At 43.3% G+C, this 18127-nt stretch overlaps 1 protein-coding gene across 1 annotated transcript in view; it reads left to right on the top strand.

Annotated features, from left to right (window-relative positions):
• Positions 1-17781, top strand: part of nt5dc1 (5'-nucleotidase domain containing 1) — a 48412-nt gene extending 30631 nt beyond the window's left edge. The window contains exons 8-12 of the mRNA XM_084029953.1: positions 1940-2037; positions 6249-6370; positions 13546-13719; positions 15794-15962; positions 17668-17781. Of these exons, the coding sequence (XP_083886079.1) occupies positions 1940-2037; positions 6249-6370; positions 13546-13719; positions 15794-15962; positions 17668-17780 (676 nt within the window). The 3' untranslated portion in view covers position 17781. The remainder of the gene's footprint in view (positions 1-1939; positions 2038-6248; positions 6371-13545; positions 13720-15793; positions 15963-17667) is intronic.
• The last annotated feature ends 346 nt before the right edge of the window (positions 17782-18127 follow it).

Below are 18127 nucleotides of genomic sequence, written 5' to 3'. Positions count from 1 at the left end.
TTATTTTCGTAGCCTAAGCCCCGAGTTATACACTCGATCAAGCAGCACGAGAGCCTTGGGAAAAAAATTCACAATGTCCATATTAGTGCGGTGCTCTAAGCAGTGAGGCCTTTGTAAGGTGTCGCTATCTCACCCTGCGCTCGCCTGCACAGGTGGTCTGCTTTATCGCTTTTGGTGCTCAGAGCCGATTGTTCTCTGTAGTCCGGCAGAGAGCATGTCGAGGTAAAGCCGTTTTGTTTTGCTGTGGAAGGGCCAGGCCTCCCACCCCCCCTCCTCCCCCGATCCACCCACCCTCACCATTTCCTGTTTGGCAGCAAACAGCCTGGTCAATTTCTGTTGGTCCTCACCCCTTTTCCCTTGCTCCCCTGCTGTTTCAACCCCCCCCCTCGGTCTGTGTCGCCTCCCCGAAGAGATGTGAACGAGCATGTGTGTGCTCCAAATCATGTTCAAGCCGTTGCTTTACAAGGTCGGGGGATGCAGATTTATGTCGCTGCGAGAGGAAGTCGGCTTCACTCTCGCCAGAGGTTATGTAGCTTTGTTCACACGTTTGGCTCTTGGCCTGTTGTTCCTGCACCTTGTGTTCATCAACTCTTACACTTCCCTCATTCTCTTGGCGTCTCATCGTGTCAGTTTGTCACTTCGTTGTGAAAGGCGCCCTCTCAGTGTCTTTTTCAAGAGAAAAACCGCCACCGATTTCCAGCCGGCTTTAGCGTGGCGAGCTGGCTGGAGGCCATCGACAGTCGTCCGTCAGAAGTAGCACGGCGAGGCCAGAGTTGTCTGACAGGAGGTTTCTGGCCAACAACCAACAAGCTGTCCAGAGAAGCTGCTCTCCGGCACAACGAGATAAATGCATGTTTCGCTTCAGGGCTGCGTACTTCATTGATTTATTCGTTGATGTGTTGACCTTCTCTTCTGGATGAAATAAAGCTACAACAGTCAGATAAAACTGATGATTCAGGATATCTTCAAACACATTTTTAAACCATCACGATAGCTCGCCATTAGGAAGTATCGATACACTTGAGAATACTATGTTTTGTGATACCGTAGCGATTCATAGTTTTCACACCAGACAGTTCAGCTCACGTAACAACGCAAACTGAGACAGGAAGTAGTGTAAGGGCGCGCCGTTAATGTGTCCCATCCTAGCGTTCATTTTGTTAACTCAACACTTAGCTGTAAAGTTTACGAAGCTGTAAAGTTTACGTCAATTATGGAAGCTAATAAACGGATCTGTGGATGTGACGAACACGTTCTGCCCTCTGTGGTCGTCAGATCTTGTGGTCCTTGAGGTCACTCCTCCGCTGTCCAAATATGGTCACTTCCGTTTACTGGTTGCAAAAATTCCAATATGCCGACGGCCATATGTGTGACGTCACGATGACAAGTCTATGGTTGAATACAGGGAAAAGTACATTTTTATGTGTATAGCAAACTTAACTTTCAAGTCATAATATGATCTAAGCTAATGGTCATATCAGTCTATTTAAGTTATACTGAGTGAGCTATTCTATCTTATGATAAATACATATGACACGAGGGCTCACCACACACACTCTCTCATTCATCAAACCGATTGGTTTACATGTTTCTCGGTTCCCAGGAAGACTTTTTCTCCTTATATGGAAGATTCTATAGAGATCCTCATTACATATATATACATACAGTACTGTCGGTCTCCTAGGAGACACCGTCCTCCACATGCTCACTATCACTTCATGACTGTGTTTATTGATCTAAGTCTCCCCCCTGCAGCTGTAAGCAAGCGTACACTGTTTATTGCTCCATGTTCTCCATCATCCGTACAACTGTTTAGCTTCACACAGCTATTTGCGCTTTTGCAACTCAAGTGTGTTTGGATGCCGTCCAGGCATTGTCCTTCACACGGCGGCCAGGCGCCTTATCGCGGAGGTTAATGCTGTTTCTCCGGATGTTGCAGGAAGGATTTCGAGGAGCTATTTGACGTCATCATCACAAACGCCCTGAAGCCCGGTTTCTTCTCCTTGGTGCCCCAGCAGAGACCCTTTAGGACCCTCGGTGAGTACTGGCCTGCTGCTCTCACCGTATTTTATTTAATTTTTTATAACTCACAGTAACAACATACAGGTTTATAAATAAAACCGAGACAAAGACAAAAGAAAAGTTCATAGTTGTCAAGAAAATTAAATTATTATAAAATTAGCATCATTTATCACAATGTATTCACTCGCGTAGCCGCCTGTCTCAACAACCATCACGACCTCATATCGCTTTGATATCTAACTTTTGTCACAATAGAAATGGGACACCCATTTCAGGTCATATCCTCTCACAGGAAGTGCCAGTATCAACATCTCCCCAGTCAGCTGTTCGCCATCACATTCATGTTCACCTCCTGTCTTTTGTTTAGCTTAAAATCATCTGTTCTCTCTCTCTAAAACATGGGGGAGTTTTGTGCTGTGGTTATTTCTAGACAAACAAACGGGGGAAGGGTATCGCTGCAGATTTCCTGAATCGATTCCATATGAATTCATTTAGAGATATTTCTTTTTCAATTTTGGTGTTGCTTGGTGATGAGGGAGATTTTCACAGAACTAATGCTGCAAAAAAGATGGACCTCTCTTACCTAGTGTATTATTAAGAATATTAATTAAACGGTCATGGGAGACCAACGCAGAGGATACAGGAAATGGCATATATTAAAAGAGTCAGAAAATCTGTTTTTTTTTTTAACCCAATCCCACGACCAAATCGATGTAGTGCAATGACTGTCCATCGTGCCCGGTCTAAAACTAAAAGCAAACATCGTCATTTTAATCATTTGTTTTTCACTCACTAGTCACGTGAGTTGTGAGTCGACAAAGTAATTTTTTTTGCCTAAATCTAACTTCCTGTGAGGATTGAAGTTTTCTTGTGTGTTGTTTTGGTCTGCTGCTAATTTTACATGCTTTTTAATAAATGTTTTAAAATCTTTTGGCAGTGCGGACTAAATTCCATTAACCTCCATTGCATTGAGGAATCTTAAAACCTGGGCACATGAAACCTATCTGCATAGCTAGATACCACTTAAGGGAAAAAATACAATATTTAACTGGGTGAACTGACGAGTGGCTCTTAGACATTTGCAGTATGGTGCATACCTTGTGTTATTTCAGGAGTACATCGTAAGGAAACTGTCCAGCTGTGATCTCTTCAAAGGAGATTTCAAACAGCTGTGTGAGATTGATATCAGTCGCCAACATTTCATTGGCTGACTCCGCCCTCCCTGGGCCGCCCTCCCTCTCTCTCTCTCACTAGCGCGCCGTCTGACCCTGAACGCTCACGTCGAAGGTGAGCGCCGGCAGGGCCCGGCCCGTTGGAACGCTGCCCTCATCTGGATCGTATTCCCGTCAGTGAAAATGCATTTTGTGTGAAGACAGGATGATCCACTCTGTGGAATATTCTCTACTCTCTCTGCCTTGCTCCTCCTCAGTTTTGCCACGTTGGCAGAAAAGAAAGCATCTGTTCTTCCTCTGGCTACTCCTTTTATTTTGGACAAACCCTTGTTGTTCTGCACTCTCAAAATGTTCTTTTTTTAATATCTCTTAGATAATACATTTTATCTGGAAGCATTCGACCCAGATGCTGTACCATAAGACTTGATTATTTAACCGTTTCCAAGCATTTGTAACAATGACATGCAGGACATGGCTGCTTATAATCATTTTTGATAGTAAACTCCACAGAGTTGGCATCCAGATGAGACCAGGATCACAATCAGGAACAGTGACTCTTTATGTTGTGTGCGATAAAACACACACAATCTCCATTGTTAAGATAATCATAAATAACGTCACGATTGACATGAAAAAGCTGTCTAGCTCGCTGGCATTGTAGGAGTGAAAAATAGAGCCTGATTCTTTTTTAAATAACAGGATACAAAAATGAATTTTAAAAATGATTAGTTTTATCTTATTATTTATTTGATTACTTTTCACTAAAAAGGGTGTTCATTAAAAAGATTTGCATCTCATCCGTGATGCAACTAAAAAATGTAAAGTGATACCAGGATGTTTATGTGCTGTTTTGATCATATTTTGATGATTAATAGCGTGAATCACAATTATTTTAATACGTCACACTATCGCCAACGCCGTTGGTGCTACGCGTCACACTCCCTCTGTTGCAGCGTTAAACCACAAACCAAAGTTCAGTATAAACGGTGCGATGGCGTCTTCTTTCCTTCATTACAGCGGGATCTCTGTTTCGAAACGCCTCCAGTCAGTGAAAGGCGTTCATCATAAATCAAGTCGTGACCTCGGGCTCCACGAGGTCTTCAAAGCCACTGCTCATCTCGGCTGCACAGTTAGCACCTCTCCGAGCTCCGGACCACATACCTCTCATTCCTCTTCCTCCAGCGGCCGCACAGCTGTTACCTCCAGTGGGCGAACGCTCGCATGCGTGGGTGCTCGTCCCCGTTCCTTCACTCTCTCCTGTCACAATATTTATAGCATATTTAACCTCGGTTTGAACCCGTGGTGGTCCTGCAGAACAGTGAGGATCTGCTGCTGTTGCTCTTATAGAGCAGTCGGACCCAGAGCAGCAATCATCTACTTCAAAGAAGGTGGCCTATAGATCCCCAGATTACAGGAAAGCCACCACATTTAAAAGGCTATTCATTAGTTTAATTAAGAATGTTCACAGCTGCTGCTGCAAATAAATCACATTTATGTATTTCATAAACATCATTTCACATTCATCAGATCCTTCAGAGACATTGAAGCTATAAGACAACTATTTCCTCATACTGAGTTCTGCTCTCCATGTTTAGTAAAACTGATCTTCGTCTGCAAAAACTTTGAAAATTTAGTAGGAAGCCATTTTGCCAGTGACAAAGATAGAAAGCTTTTATTTTTTGAAATTATGTTCTTGGAAAGTCGAAACCTAATTGTGCTTAATTGTAATCACAGTAATTACGTGTTTAATTGCATCACATATTTCACTCGTGTCTCGTCTTATCTCTGTGTTTGCAGACAGGGACTTTGAAATAAGCTGCAGTATGTGCTCCACAAACCAGACCATCCCCATCCAGATAATTAGGGACGCCTGCAGACATGTCTGTGCCAACTTCATAGATAACTCATGTTTCTGGTTGTCATTAGGTCACTGACTTAAAGTTAAAGGAAATGTCTAAATCACATGAACCCATGTAGACCGTCAGGTCCATCCTCTCTCGTTATGTTCTTCAGCCCCCGTTTATCCAGAACAAATACTATAATATTGATTATTTCAAGGTAAACTGAAGAAATGTATTTCTTGGGAAGATTAAATGAAGAAGAGAAGTAGCCCTAGGTATTACTCTCTACCCTTCAGGTAGCTGTTTTTTCCCCCCGAAGCCAGAATATGTATGGAGGTTATTCTGGCCATCTGAGACCGTCATCTCATATTCACAATATTGGAGTATCCCACACATAATGTGTTTGTATCGACATAAACATACCCACTGTTGAAACGGCCTTATATAAGCTGAGTCCATGTTAATCAACGACCATTTCTTTTCTATGTTGAGAGTTCGCTGCTCAACTTTCTCTATGAGAGTATAGAGTCATGGTTTTGTGAATACAGTCTGGTCTGTATAACTCAGGATTAGCTGCAATAATTCATATTGAGTGCCACGTCTGGTGAGCGTTCTACAGCTACAATTATTTTTTGTATGTAATGGCAAGTCAGCCTGCAGGGCAAAGCAGCTTCTGTTTGCTCTGGATGAGTCTTACCAACACATGAATCAAGCTGCCACATGATAAAGCATATCACTGTTGTACTTTTGCAATTATTTAAATGCACAACAGTAACGATGAGAAGGAGCCACTTTCTCCTGGACTTAACCGGACCAGTCTGGGACACTATTCTAAAAATGTTTATAAAAATATATTTTTTAATCACAATATCTAACTTTTAGTCCATAAATCTCATTTCATTGGCTGACACTACTGGCTAAGACACAATGCTACTGAAATGCAAGATGCTGCTTATTAGACCTGAATGAGTTAAATGATCTGGTAATTCACAAGAAAAAGATTTGAGAGAGAAAAAAACCTTCCTGTTAATCATCACAATCCCTGAGATTTACCTTTTAGAGAACCACAGTTTTACTGGGAGTGTTGGGAGCTCACAGTCCAATATGATTCTGAGCTGTAGTAACATTTAGCTGACGAGGTTCAGCGCTGGACGCTGTGCGGTCGTGTGCTGGCTGGCTGTGTGGTCAAACTGTGGTGTCTGATTTCCTGCAGTGAACGACGTGGAGGAGAGCGAGGGGCTGCCGTCGCTGGACAAACCCGGCTGGTACTCCCAGGGCAACTGGCCGCACCTCCACGAGCTGGTCAAGACCATGACGGGCAAGCCAGAGCCCAAGGTAGGCCAGCCTCATCTTACTGTGTGTCAACAGGAGCGAGCGGTCGGACCTCTGGGTCAACGACGTCTCGGGCTCGCTTTGAGGTCGACTCCAACTTTGTTTTTTTGGCCGAGGCTGAGAGAGATGAGGGCTTCACGATAAATAGGCTCAGGGAAAATCACACCGGTGTGATGGAGAGGAGGAACGTGGACGTTGGCACGGCTGTCGACGGGGCGGCTGTGTGCCAACATGCCGGGAGCTCACTGATGAAACAGGCCAGATAGTGCAGCCAACTCCCCTCATAATGCTTTTCTACAATGCTGTCCATTCTTAGGGGCGGTTTCTCCCAGGATCAGAGCTGCTTTTTTAAATCTCTCCAGTATGATGGAGAAACGTAACTTGATAAAAGCAAGATTCACCTTTTCTAGAGTCCCATGCTACAGTGGTTATGTTCACAAACAATTCTCAACTGAGAACAACCAAGGTGAGCTAACCCTCTGAACTCAAAGCAGATTCAGGTGTTTTTTTATTGCTATTTTCACATTGCAATATATAAGTCCTGCTCCTCTATGGATAACAACATAGTCATGGTGAGAAAACAAAATGTGTATTGTCTGTAGTATAATACAGTTATAATACCATTAATAATAAAGGAAGAAGAAGAAAGTGCAAGTGGGTTATTCTGATTTTGACCAGTTATGATACAACTGATCGGGGGACCTGGTGGCTTCAAAATGAAGCTCAATACGGGAAGTAATAAGTGGTGTAAGAAAATATCAATTAAACTTGAGTATGGCAATATATTATCAATTCTAACACTAATACATGCAGAAATGTGTGGCTGGCAGTGGTCCAGATTGTACAAAAAGTAGTTCCATGTTGTTACAGGAAATGTGGTAAATGTACTGTTCCGAAAAAAGTACAGAATGAAATGACTTAGGTTTTATGCTATGACGGTTTTCCTAAAATTAGATTTTTTTTTTTAAGTGTGCTACATCACCTTGCTTACAGTTAAGAAGCATTTTTCCTGCATATGAGTGTCAGCAAGTGAAGAACAAGTGTTTGAAGATTCAATACCGTGCCAATAGTTCCTAAGACTTTGTTCTACTTTGCTTGTAATAATAATAATAATAATAATAATACATTTTATTTATAGGCGCCTTTCTAGACACCCAAGGACATCGTACATTTGTTAAAGCAACACTTAAGAAGTTTTCCTCTTCGGCCCCCTTACAGGTTGGAAGGGAATTGTCCATTACTGCCATCGTAAATAATTTAGCCTACCGTCGCACGCACGTTATTTGTTTGTATGCAGAACCGGCTCTGGAAACGATGAAGGATTTAAACGATGTCCAGTGACAAGGTAGAGTAGCTAACGCCTTAGCTAAGATTAGCTAACATGAGCCATAGCGATAGTTAAATATATATTAGCACAATAGCTAACGCCTTAGCTAACATGAGCCAATAAAATAATCGACAATGTATTGTAATGATTACCGGTATTATTTTATAAGTCCAGCAGCAACAAAGCCAAGTCACCATCCGTCTTGCATTTTGTAGCCTCCTTCAGCTCTCGCCAACGAGTGTGAGCCGGTCCGATATTCACTCTCGTTCGAGCTCTTTCTTTGTCATGCTCCCGTTTTCTTTCCTTCGCCTCATCGGACATTATACTCCTCCTTTTCTTTGCAGGCTCTGCCATGACGCCAATTTAAAAACTACCTAGCTGCAAGGTATCTTCCACGCACCTGCCGGGTGTTCTCCCTCTGATCTCCATGCAGAGCCTCCACCTACCGGCTTTTGTAACGCTTGCCGTAAAGCAGGTCAAATTCGTAGTCTCATTAGAACTACAAAACCACTACCCGAGGAGGCAAAGTTACATAGTGCGGTTACAGCCAATAGAGGGCCGCAGAGCGAATGCTGAAGTGCCGTTCACCCAGTTTTGAGGTGATGAACCACTGAAACTATTTTGGAAACGTTTTAGGCACTAAAAACTCTTTAGTGTTGCTTTAAAAACAGCGCAACAAAAAATGGGGAGTAAAGAAAATGATCAAATCAGGTGAAAATAACAGCAGCACAGTGCAAATGAGATCAAAGGGAAAGGCAGTTTTGAACAGATGGGTTTTCAGTTTGGATTTGAAGTGAGGTCGTGTTCCTGAGTTCCGGTGGTAGGAGTTCCAGAGACGGGGAGCAGAGCGGCAGGGCACAACACTACAGAGTACAAATAGAAGGACAAGAATAACAATGCCGTAGTGATTTGTAGAAAAAAATACATATGCAGACTCATCTGAGCCCTCAGCATTCTGAACGTGAGCCAGCCAAAGCAGCTCACATCAGACAGCATAGTGAAAGCTACTTGGCTGATGGCTTTATGCAGGAGGGAGGGGAACGCTGGAATGCCTCGTCTGTTGGGAAAATCTACGAACCGGTGTGGCGGTCCAGAGTGAGCTCAAGAGGAGTACTGTACTGTATGTGTTTTTTTTTAAATATTACTAAAAAAGTAGTGTCACAGTTTCCAAAAGTTTGGGAACCACTGATCTAAGCCACTTATTTTGAAATAAAAACAGCCAGTAATATAATCAAAACTTAAAAACCTGAAATCACGTAACCATTAGCCAGCGCAATAGTGCAAGTTCACTTTTTAAAGGTACGATAATTGGTCGAAATTGCAACTTCCCAAGCTTAACTTCCCTTGGACATTTTCCAGGCATTCAGCAGAAATTTTCCGACCCCTTACAACCCGAAGCAAGAGACACAAAAATGGAGGAAGCTGTCCTATTAGCACCATCCGATCTCATGTTACTCTCTGGGGAAGGAAGATGTGGGGCAGTTTGCAGTCAGGAGAGAGAGCAGAGAGTCTTGAATAATCTTGCTGTGCTGCTGCCAGCATGTTCCCACTTAGCAAGCATGGTTTTTTGCAGCTACTCTCATTCATGACATTGCATTCTTGACAGCTACTTATCCCTTTTTCTCCAGAATTTCGCACAAATAATGCGTTCTACAGAATAAGATTTGAATAGCTCCATTCCTTTGTGTTTATCTTCCTGGAATGACTTTTTTCTCAAGCTGTTGTCCGTTTGGTTCGTGCCGATCAGGCGGCAACCTCCGGTTCTGAAAAGCCAATGCTGAAGTGCCTAGAACTCCTCTAGCTGCAAAAAGAAGTCTGATTGCATGGAAGACAATGAGAAAGTGACCCGACTTATTACTTGATTTATTATCTCAGTAAAGATTATAAACATGAGTTTATGGTCTTAATCTCTAGTTTCAAGTCCTCATAAATACAGCATGATGTTCATTTAGTAAATTATGACAATTAGACAATAAATCTCTATAACAGTAAGGCAAATAAAACTGGTCCCATTTTATTTATTCAATAAATAAGTTATAACAAAAAAAAAGCCCATCCGAAGTTCACTCAGCAGTACTTGTCATCGTCCCCCTCCTCCCAGCTCCAGTCCCCCCTCTTCCCAGCTCCAGCCCCCCTCCTCCCAGCTCCAGTCCCCCCTCCTCCCAGCTCCAGTCCCCCCCTCCTCCCAGCTCCAGTCCCCCCTCCTCCCAGCTCCAGTCCCCCCCTCCTCCCAGCTCCAGTCCCCCCTCCTCCTAGCTCCAGTCCCCCCTCCTCCCAGCCCCTCTGCTCAATGCCGCCTCTGTTCCCGGCCACGTGGAGAAAGCTCTTGTGGAATTCAGTGTCAACCTGCACTTATAGCTGCTTTAAACACTCCTCCGGGGTGACCTGAGGCACTCTGTGTTTTCACTTCTCTCCACTTTCACCTGGCAGGACTTAATGCAGGTGGGCTGAATAGAGGCATTCAATCATCTCTGGCCACACTGCTGAAGCAGACTGGGTCGCGGCCGACCTGATCGTGGAGATTCACGCCCGATACGAGCCGCTGCGATCATTCAGTCGATGACCAAATTATGAAATGTATGAAGCCGACGAAGAAGCGGGTCATGCATTGATCGATATTTTAGCGCAGGATATAGAGGCTGAGCCTAAGTCCCGCCCCTTCCAGTTTCCGTTATTGTCATGTCATGTCAGATAATCTTGCAAGTCAAGAAAGTCTCAGTCTATCGTAGTTTAGTGTGAAACCACTAAGCGTACTACGTCTCTCGTCTCACTAGCTATCTAACTTTGCTACCTTCACTAATGTCACGTTTTCTTACCAGATGTGTTTTTTACCAGTCGGAAGAGAAAGAAGGAGCAAGACCTGTTGTTATTGTGAGTAACGTTACATCCTGGTACCCAACACACACAGAGAGACATCACTTACCTCACTGTTGGTGGAAACTCTTTACTATCACTGATTTTCACAGTCTTGTACTTTTAAACAGCTACACTACAAAAGCGATCCAACATCATGTGTGGCACAATTCTTACAGGATAAAACCATTTTTAGATCGCGATCACACTGTTCCAGTAAGTCTAAACTGTTATGAGAAGAAGTTTAATGACTGACAGTCAAGATAAAAAAAAGCTATCCTCAAAATGTCAAGTGGCATTGATTCTGTCTGGGTCTCATTTCTATTGGTCCTCCTTTTTAAAATAGAGTGAAAAGATCTTAAAGTTCTGAGAAAATCGAAGTATGGTTTTGATGATTGTTTTGGTCGGTAGGCCTCCTTATACTGCATTGAAAACATATGTAATGATCTCATTCTGTTGGCAGAATCTCTCACAACTTGGAGGAATACAACATGTTGGGACTGAATATGAGACCAAATGACAAAATGGGGTTTTGCCCTGCCGTCTTGTTACTCCAGGCCCCACACAGCGTGCAGCACAATGGCCTCATTAAGGCCCCTCTGCATGCCTGCAGCTCTGTTTACCTGGGTCTGGCTTTAGCTTTAACTGCTCCTCTGAGTGATGAGCTGATAAGAGACGGGGCCCCACACCGCATGTCATCTTACGCCTGCAGGAAGCCGTTTCTGATAGCAAGAAACGGCTCAAACAGAGTCAGGGCAACGCGCCTTGATGAGGTACATCACCGCTGAGACATCCATCAGACCCAGAGCCACTCTGGAGTCCTCGTCCTCCACCTGTTCACTGTGTAGCAAACCAGATGTTGGACTGTCAGCACCATCTTTTCATTGGGGAATCAGTGACTAGACCGTACATTCTCAACCGTCCTACACAGCCGATGATGGCTGATTCAAACATGAAGCAGTTTAACCAGCTCAAATGGAGTGGGACGTGCCCGAAATGCACTTTAGTCATGAGTCATAGATCATTATAATAGCGCCCATGGTTTCATTAACCCATGTATAGCGTTTTTTTATTTTCCTGTTTGATAGCTGAGAAAAAACCCCACCCACACCAGTTTTATTGTAACGCAGTGAAAAGCTGAATTGTTGATTCCAAGCATCCCGTAGTAAACCCAAACAGTGAGTTGATGAAAAGCTGAATTGTTGATTCAGGACTCAATAAATTGAAATAGTCTGTTTTAGAAAGTATAACTGAGATAAAGTCCTTTTTAATGCTAATAAGTTATCTGACTATACAGCCTGCCGTTTATTTTCTTATTATTCTTGGGGTTAAAAAAGTATTTTTCGGGAGCCAGATACCAAATTAGTCATTTTTCTTCAAGTCCAAGTCTAAGCTGAGTCTTAAATTGTCGTTTTTGATAGTCAGCAGACTTACAGAATAGTTATTGCACCATTCAGAACATTTGATTTAATTCTTAAGTACATGAAAAGATTTGGAACGAGGCAGTGACCCTCATCCAAGCTAAGTATTCAACTCCATCGGTAGTCATTAAAGAGCAGGAACACACAAACATGTTAACGAGACCTCCTACCAAAGCACTAAGCTGTGTATTGCTGTATTTCCTCCAATGAAAACGGGTGATCAATTAAAAGGCGAGCCTGCGATAGTTTCTTGGACCCGGTCTACTCCAACAAATCCCGGCGCTCGGGAGACATTAACAATGATCTTGCAGTTCTTGATGATGATGTGGGGGGGGGGGGTAATAACGGTCACTAGAGACGGGACGATACAGGATTTTGTGGTGGATTGTTGACCATGATGAGTTTCCATTACCCAGATAATTGTAAATATCGTCACAAGAAGCTGTCGAGCTGGTTATCGTGCTCAGAGTTAAAGATGGTGCAGTGTCCTGTTGTGTGCATGTGTTTCTGCTGGTTTCTGTCGGCTTCAGGCTGATGTAACTGTATTCCTCCACAGTGGATCTCGTGCTCTCCTGTGCTGGAATCCTCGGCCTCTGTAAATATTTCTTGCAGTGATCCCATGACTGTGGCAGCAGCACTGCTGAGCAATGAGAAGAGCGGGGCTTTTTGGGGGGCTACGTAGACCAGCTGGTGGTAGTTCTGGGAAAAGTCTGGTGGAAATGTGATTCCCTGCAGCAGCAGCAGTTCCTATTAGCCCCGTGTGTTTGTTTACATGTGGAAGGGCCGGCCTCGAACGCAGCACAGCTCTGTGAGGGGGGAGGGACGACACGCAGCTACTGGAATGCCTTACGTCCTTTTTACGTCCTTTGGCGGCTAGAAAGGGTTTACACGATGCCACTTGCATAAAAGGTTTTTCAGGTGATGATATGGAGCGTGGTTTTCATGTTTCACACACATCATTAGTGAGCCTGAATGCAAAGTTCAGGTCTTCACATTCCATTACATGAGATATAAGCGTTGGTTGGTTGGTTGAGGGGGGAGAATGTTACAGATTTGATCTGAATTATTTTGGCCAGGATATTCGTGACATGAAATGTTCATATCGTCCCACTCGTAGTGGTTTAATGTATTAAAATAATTTGGAAGCATTCTGTATGAACAAATCTAAATCTCCCATGTGTTCCCCTCTGTCGGCCCTTGTTACTATCAAGCCTTTTTCCTGTCTTGTCATTTTAGTGTCCGGTGTTACTCATATTTCCTCTCCCCTTTATAAGGGAATAGAAGGAAATGGTTGTTGAGATGAGATTTGAAGCTTCGAGCGCCTGCACTTCAGTGTTGGAATGCATCTCAGGGAAGCCTGCCTCAGCTTGCTTTTCTTTCCAGACGCGGAGGACAAAAGAGATTTGATGGTCAAAGGGCTTGTGATGAGTTTTGCAGACTCATCGTGTCTGGTCTAGTTCATCCTGGGGGGGGGGGGGGGGGGGGGGACTTTGACTGCTGCTAAAAGAAGATGTCTTTACCACAGCACTTTAAGTGTTGTGTAAAGTTAACAAGCCGTCCTCTCTGTCTGCCTGCAGGTGGTGTATTTTGGAGATAGCATGAGGTCGGACATGTTCCCCGCCAGCAGCTTTGGGAAGTGGGAGACGGTGATGATCGTGGAGGAAATGGAGGGGGAGGGCGTCCCGAAGAGTGACGCGGCAATGTGCAACGAGGCCCAAGTGGAGCCGCTGGAGAAAAAGGGAAAGTTTGAGGTAAGTTCACTGAAGCAGCTGTTTCCGTTTAGCAGCGAGCTCACCGGACCTCTGGAGCTCGCTCCTCTTCTCCGCTGGAGGCTATCTGTGGTCACGTTGCATTGTGGGTAATGTGGGTGCCCCAAAAAAAAGAGGCCAACTCTGGTTCTAACGCATCGATTTCAGCCTTTTGTTCAAACTGTCTAATGTGAGGGTGTAATATCAGTCAGTGGTGCCCTCTGCCTCTCAGAGCAGCAGGATGTCTTTTCAAAATAAAACGGGCTGTTCAAGGAAGAAGACAACATCATCATTGGAGAAATGTTTATATGTAACAGGGACGGGATGATAGAAGATTTTATTGCGGATCGGGATAAAAACAGTTGCAATTAGTTGATTGTGGGGAATTTTCACGAGCAGGATCATCGTGAATATCGTCACGACGAGTGTCTTGAAAAAGCTGTCTAGCTCACTGTCATGGTGGAAAGTGGATATGATATGAAAGAGAGAGAGCTTATTGGACGGCTGTTAACACCTGTAAAGTTAGATTTATTGTCCTTTGGTATTGGAATTATCTTAGCCTCTTTCCAAATCTTTGGACAAACCCCGTTAGTTAAACATCTATTAAAGATGTGACAAATCGGAGCTGATATGTGAGCAGCTGCAAGTCGTAGCAGTTTACCGTCTAGGTTGTCTGTACCGGCAGGTTTTTCAATTGGTAGGGATAGTAATAGTTTATTTATGTCCGGGACAGCAGTCTGCACAAAGACAAATTTACCATTTTTATTCTTCATCATACATTTCTCAATTAGTGTGCATGAGGAGGATCCATCGCTTGGCATTAAGCCTTTTCTGAGACCATCAACCTTGCTTAGAAAATAATTATTAAAATAATTTGCAATTTCAACAGGTCTTTGAAATTGCAAATTCTTGTAAAAGTCTTTAATTTTATTCTGGTAATATTCTTTCTTTTTGCATCTATTCAGTTTGGTCACCAGATTTCTTAATTTGCAGTAATTCTCTTTATCACACGTTAAGCCACTTGAATCAGCCACAGTTGTTTTTTTAAAGGTGCATGTTTGTGTGCTATTGGCATAAATAATCTCATGAAGATACTCAATGCTGAATCCGGGTCCTCCTCATTACACACAGTTGACCAGTTAGTGTTCTTTACGTCCTCCACAAAAAGCTCCTGCTGAAAGTGCTTATATGCTCTTTTATATATAATCCTACCAGCTGTTTTGGGAACCTTGGTTTTCCTCTTTAGTGCAATTAAATTGTGATCGCTAAAACCAAGCACAACTGAGACTGCTTTAGAGCACTGTTCAGGACTATTAGCGAAAAAGAGATCTATACATTTAGATGATGATCGTCCGTTTTTATTTGTGTTGATTCTCGTCGGTAGTGTAATAGTTTGATATGATGACCATGTGATGGTATATGAATGTTTTCAGGGACTTGCTCTTCCCGTGGCCGCCTCTTCATTTATCAGCCTCATCTCAAATACCCAAGCTGATGTCACGACAACACCGGAGCGCTCTGAGCTGTTGCATTCGCTGCAATGCTGCAGAGGAGCAGCGGAGGCAGGCAGACTAATGAGCGGTATATTTGGTGATGAGTGCTCTCATCTGGGTTGAATTACATGTAGGTCTGAGGTTTCTGCTTCAGCATGCTCGGATTCCTCCTCGAATAATCTATTTAGAAATATTTGCTACAAATCTCCATGACAACGCGGTGTGTTATCTTTTCATCTTCTCATGTCATGTAACATTTCCTGATGCCATAAGCTGATAATGTTCAAAGCACGAACCTGTCGTTTTGGCTTGTGTGGTTTGCATGTTATTACATCTTTCAGACTCCACATCCTGTTGCTCTCTCTCTGTTTAAACCCGATGGATGTTCTCAGAGTGATTGTGGCTAACAGAGCGGGGGATTTCTCAGAAACGATGATTCAGGCTGTAGCCAGAATAATCCTCAGAGCCGCTTGGGTTAGAGCCAGTTTGAAGTCTCGACTCCCGTTATCGTGTCTGCACACGTCTGCCAATGAATCTCGACATTGTTACATAGTTCTGGTGTTGTGTGTGGACTGTCTCAACAGGAGCGGGGCATGAAGTCGCCCTCTGACGTGTCCAAGCAGTGGGGCTCCTACTTTGTCGACGTACATAGAAGCGGAGGAGGGGACGAGGAGAGCCAGAAACTGACCTGGTGCTGCCACTGCATTCACAAATACAGCACCATGGCCATCCCTAGTGTCGAGCACATAGCAGGTATGTGGCACCAGGAGACAAATCGTACAGATCTACAGTTATGAGGAAGCAAAAAAAAAAAAAAAAACAGTAATAATCATTATACAGTTTTCTCTAAACAAAAGATACAAAATGCTTCAAAACATAACAAATAGTAAGAAAGTCTATGTAAATAGAGTGCAGAATAAAAAAAGGAACCATTTAAATCAATAAAAAGTGACAACAGAAAATAGGGAAATAAGCAGAATCAACTTAAATCAGGATAAACTGATATAATAATAGCGGGTCAGCGAAGCATATCTTCTCAGGCAGATGTTTCCTGAGAGAAAAGGTTCGTTCACTGAGGATCTCTGATGGTTCATGAAATGCTTCAAAAGTGAGCAATAGCATTTTTAAATAGAAAATAATTTATACTGCAAGATTAATGTTGCAAGATAACAAATATGCTGGAGGAGGTTGTACCTCGTTCAGAAACGGATATCTGTCTTGTTTGAGATTAGATAAAGAAAGTTTCTACCATTTAAAACAGCATCAACTGCAAATGAAACTGGTATCAGCCTGTGGCTCGTATACAAAAATCGAACCCCATATTTTCTTTTTTCTTCAGCCAATATGTGTGCCAGTCTGTTCCCGTAAATGAGCCCACGTGCTGCACAGAACATGACCGGGAATGAAACCCTCGGTTTGAAAACAAGAAAAACAATCCGACCTCTATTCCCACATCTAACATTCTGCACATCATTTGAACGCAGAAACATTCACAAGAATCAGACGAGGACTGAGCAGACGCAGATGTGGAGACAATGTTAGAATTAACCATCTCAGCAGCGGAGCGGTTCTGGGAAAACCGAACCAGTCTCCGATATAACGACGACGAGGGCTCATTTCACATTGTTGAGTCAGTTGTTGAGTCTAAACGTGGTTTCATTTGCAGTTCCACCATATCTTGATGCACTGATGCCTGAGTGCTTCTGTCTAAGTGCAGGCGATATCATACTGAGGTCTGAAACTTCTTGGTAACAGATTTTATCACAACGTGCATCATCTTCTTGCAGGGATGAGATTGCACGCTAACCACACGGCGGTTGAACTAGAAGTCAGATAGCTTCAAACGAACGAGGTAGAAGTGTTAAAACCTGCTCTGAATAGCCACATTCAGTGGCCTGAATATAATTCAAGTAATGCAACATATATACAATTTGTAGTGAAGTACTATCCAATCAATGCACCAATATCAAATACTCATTCTGTGAATCCTGAAGCTAACTTTGTTAACAGCTTCAAACTAGAATCCAGATGGATCCAGATCCAGTACGGTTGCTGCTTGGAGATGCAGTCGGAGATTCTTTGTATTGACGGCCAACAGCAGCTGCGATTTTAACAGAAACTGTCAAAGCTGAACAACATGTGTTGCCCACAATACTTCATTTAAACTTTAAAATTAGATTCTACTGCTTCAGTTTTGTTTTTTTGTTCTCCCCCAGCCCAGTGCAGGCCGTGTTATTGATGTTTTATTCCAGAGTTGTGTCTTCGGAGGCAGAAGATCAAACAGGAGTCCAACATTCTGAGTGATTACTGCCTGCTGTTGAGAACAATGTGCACTTTTCCAGTGAACAATGAATTATTGCTCTTGAACACTTGCTGTTGCCTCTCAGTGGGAGCAGTGCAATAAACGTTAAGACGGCTCTGCAGTTGACTTTCCCTGTTTGATTTTTACCCTTTCTAGATCTCCCTCTGGATTACAAGTTCCCCAGGTTTTCTCCCGACAAGCCCTGCACCACCGGCTACTACCCTCGGCCCCCGGATTCCCTGCTGAAGAGGTGTGAGAGTCTGTCGTAAAGGAAAGGGAAAAAAAGGGAAAAAGTAAAAAGAAAGTTCTCCTTTACCCCTCTGCCTCAGGAGAGGAATGTGCCTCCATCTTTTTTGCCCGTAGTCTCCCACCTGACCCCGCCGCCATCCGTGGAGCACAGGACGCATACACACCTCGCCCATTCAGAGAAACCATGTGAATGTAAGCCACAGTATCTCTCTGTAATAACACCTACATCTGAACGTCGTTTTGTGGTTTAGTGTACCGTACACGTGGAAATACGACAAAATAAGTGTCTGCGCGCGTATGTGTGTGTATGTGTCTGCATACAGTAATATTAGGAAATGTAGTGTTTTTATTGTTTCGTGTGTGAAGG

Source organism: Eutrigla gurnardus (genome assembly GCF_963514095.1).
Source record: "Eutrigla gurnardus genome assembly, chromosome: 16".
Lineage (NCBI taxonomy): Eukaryota > Metazoa > Chordata > Actinopteri > Perciformes > Triglidae > Eutrigla > Eutrigla gurnardus.
The sequence above is the reverse complement of the archived record's forward strand: the minus strand, read 5'-3'. Positions and strand labels throughout refer to the sequence as shown.